This window comes from Nanorana parkeri, unplaced genomic scaffold (assembly GCF_000935625.1).
Source record: "Nanorana parkeri isolate BGI_ZX_2015 unplaced genomic scaffold, ASM93562v1 scaffold456, whole genome shotgun sequence".
Classification (NCBI taxonomy): Eukaryota; Metazoa; Chordata; class Amphibia; order Anura; family Dicroglossidae; genus Nanorana; species Nanorana parkeri.
The window spans coordinates 156909-160349 of NW_017306724.1; the positions used below are offsets into that span (position 1 = coordinate 156909).

The following is a 3441-nucleotide window of genomic DNA, read 5'->3' on the forward strand; positions in this document are numbered from 1 at the left end:
GGTTTACAGGAACCTTACATAGTTATCGTGTGGAACGCCACTGAGCTGGATTACAGAGCTGACACTTAAAAGCCGGTCTGTTATTAATTAACATTTGCTTTCACATCATTAAACATTGGCTACAGACATATGTGCTGGTGCCCCCCTCCCCCCCCGCCCCCACGGTCAATGTCATGCTCTGTACTTCCTGTTTTGGGAATTTGTCATCACTGTGAGAACAAGCACACGCACACACGCACACACACGACTAGACACATTTGGTTGGAAAGGTCTCTTGATATTTCGTTTGACTTGCAAGACCAGTCACTAGGTGTGTGGACAGGAAGCAAATGAAGTGGACTTTGACACAAGTTTTGGGGTCAACGATGACTCTTAAGAACTCGGCTTCTTGCTGGTGACACTGTCTTTTCTCTCCAGGCGGGTGTAGGGCTCGAATGCCGAGCTACCCAGTCCGTAACCGGTTGGTATTTCATGGAGGGCTCCAAGTAGAGGACCTGGGAAACACAGGGGACCTGGTAGCCTCGGAGAAGTCGATGAAGCTAAGGACGGGACTTGGAGGGTGAAGGCCCCGGCTCCGGGAGGGCTACTGCTTATTCCTGGTGACGTGCTGCCCGAATTACCCAAGCTGGATCCATTGGCTGACGGGGTGCACATTGGGTTTTGACTAGGAGAGAGCAAATTGTGTGGTGCTGGTACGGACAACAGTCTACCTTGCTCCAATAACCGTAAAATATTGCAAGTCGCAAAGGATTCGGAGGTGGAAGAGGAGCGTTTCTCAGAGTCCCTGCTCTGGTCCTTCTTCTGCTTGGTCCTTCGGTTCTGGAACCAGACCTTGACCTAGGGGGGAGAAAGAGAACTGATAAACAACATTGTCATATATTTATCCCAAAGGAATAGAAAGAACCAATAACACAAAAAACAACAACATATACAATGGGGGGAATTTATCAAAACTGGAGCAGTTGTCCACAGTAACCAATCAGCTTCTCTCTTCTGTTTGTTCAGTTAAGCTTTGAAAATGAAATCTCGAAGCTGATTGGTTGTCAGATTCGTTAAATTCAAATCAATGTTTCTTATTATCTGTAGTTCACTGTAATTGTAAAGTCATTATCATCTTCATAGCCAAGTAAAGGAAAACATTTTCTCTCACTGCTGTGGTGATATGTAGGATGAATTACATGCCAAGGAGCTATTATTGTTGTCTGCAACCATTCAGCGGATCTGTTTAAAGAACTTCAGGATTTTAATAAGTTAATCCTTGAAGTGAGGCTCCCCCCACCCGCACTGCAAAGGGTTAACGGCTTGTTTTTCTCTAGGGGGAAATACTGACCTGATCCTCGATTCCAATCCCGTGGCAGTGACCGCTCACCTCTCTCCCCCTCTGTCCCGACTGTGACATGTCTTCACGTCTAAAAGACCTGTATTATATATGATGACATCACGGGACCTTAGACCACCGGAGTCTGGGGGAGAAGAGGCTACAGGGACCAGTCTAGCAGCCAAGGGGGACCGAGGAATCGGGTGAGTATATCTTTATTTTCACCCCTAGACAAAACGAGATCTTAACCCTTGCATTGCAGGGGCAGCCCCACTGCAAGGGTTAACTTTTCCAAATCTTGGAGTTCTTCTTTAGGTTTGGTCAGCTCTGCCCTACATAATCTCCTCTGTCTGTCAGCATAAAACATAGCCATATTATATGTGACGCCTGGGCAGCACATTGATGAGTTACTGCTCCAAGATAAGTCGTATCAAAACTGTATGACCAGTTCTGTGTCTTTGCTTCATGGCAGCTGTCAAAGCCCTTGGAAAGGAGTGCAAAACAGACGCAGGGGGTCTTTGAGGGGAGCCGTTCTGCTTTAACTAGCCACCCAACAGCAACAGTAACCTGCCCGGGGATCGTGAAAACCTAAAAGAGAACACCTTTTATTAAATGTATTTTAGCTTATTACCCTTTATTGATATACAACAATGTAGCTTTATAGTAAGCCAGGTTAAAGCTGAACTTCAAACATTGTCTAAATCCATGAGGAAGGGGGAAGGTGGGGGTAGGGACAAGCTTAAATGTTTAAGCTGGCCCCCGGGATAAGCAAATATTGTCTAAATTAGGGGTAGGCAACCTCCAGCTGTGGTGATACTACAAATCCCATCATGCAACTGCCTTCAGTAGCCATGCCTGTGGCTGCCAGAGTTTTGCAATGCCTCGTGGGATATGTAGTTCCATAACAGCTGGATTGCCGAGGTTGCCTACCCTTGGTCTAAACACAAGTCATGTCACTTCTTCCTTACACCTTGGTGAGCTTTGTGCATTTATTCCAGATCTGTGCAGTAATCCAATGTGAGACTTGGACCTTCCTGTAATAAAGCAGTTGCATCACAAGGGGGTGCGGCCCGCACCCGGGTGACACCATTGGTGGGGTGACACCAAAATGACTGACAGTCATTTTGGTGTCACCCCCTCTGAAAAGTCGGGCTCTCGCTCATGGACCGTGGGCCCGACAGTTGAAGGAGAGAGAGAAGGGGAACCGGGGACATACCTTATCCCGCCGGGTGAACGTCCCCTCCTCTCTCTGCCGGCGTCCATCACCAAGATGACTGCCGGCAGGTATCAAAAAGGTAATCGCGCACGCGCACGGTGATCACACGCGCGCGGTGATAACATGCGCATGCGCGATGACGTCACGGCGGGGTGTCACCCAGTATCTGCTCCGGGTGACACCCGGCCTAGGGACGCCCCTGAATAAAGACCACTCACTGCTGCTCTCGCTCCTCATGCAGGGTGACTGGTCTTATCTCCGCCCCCTCCTGTAGTTTCCTGTCGTGGGCGGAGCCTACTGGGTCCCTCCCATGGCTCTGCTCTCTGCACAGATTATGTACAGCACAGTGAAGATGTCACTGCTAACTTTACATGGTATTATCTGGGTTTATAAAGGCGTTTGGTGCTCACAAACTGGAATTATATCCTTTTGTGGCTACTGAGGAGTATATTTAAATGAAAGTTTTTGTGCCTGCAGTTCCTCTTTAAAAAAAAAAAAGACTCACGTCCATTGAGTTCAACCTGCATTGGACAGTGAGATCTGTAACAAGTTGGTTACAAAATTAATTAATTAATCTATTTATTTATTTATTACATCGGCCAACAATTCAGATTTAGTTGTTTTTGTTTCAATCGCGGTAAAATAAGTAATTGTGCCTTTAAAATGAAACAAAACCATGATTCGGAGGGAAAAAAAAGATTTCGGCGCTCCGGCCACACAAGCCCCATCCTGCCGTCTGCCATGCCGGCTCTTTTATAGAGCGGTTAATTAGCTTGCCCGTCCCAGGCTGCCATTGATGGCGGTTTGTATGGGCGCTCAGCGTGCATTGTGGAAAGAGCCGCCTGCGAAATGGAGTTTCTCGAGGGAGTATAGAAAAGTTTCCCCACTTCCCTTTTCAGCCATAATT

The 3441-nt window shown here is 47.4% G+C and overlaps 1 protein-coding gene across 2 annotated transcripts in view; it reads right to left on the bottom strand.

The window, feature by feature from the left end:
* Nucleotides 1-252: 252 nt before the first annotated feature.
* Nucleotides 253-3441, bottom strand: part of VAX2 (ventral anterior homeobox 2) — a 101357-nt gene continuing 98168 nt past the window's right edge. For both annotated transcript variants that reach the window (XM_018560468.1, XM_018560467.1), the window contains one exon: nucleotides 253-837. In XM_018560468.1, coding sequence (XP_018415970.1) covers nucleotides 373-837 — 465 coding nt within the window. In that variant the 3' untranslated portion in view covers nucleotides 253-372. The remainder of the gene's footprint in view (nucleotides 838-3441) is intronic.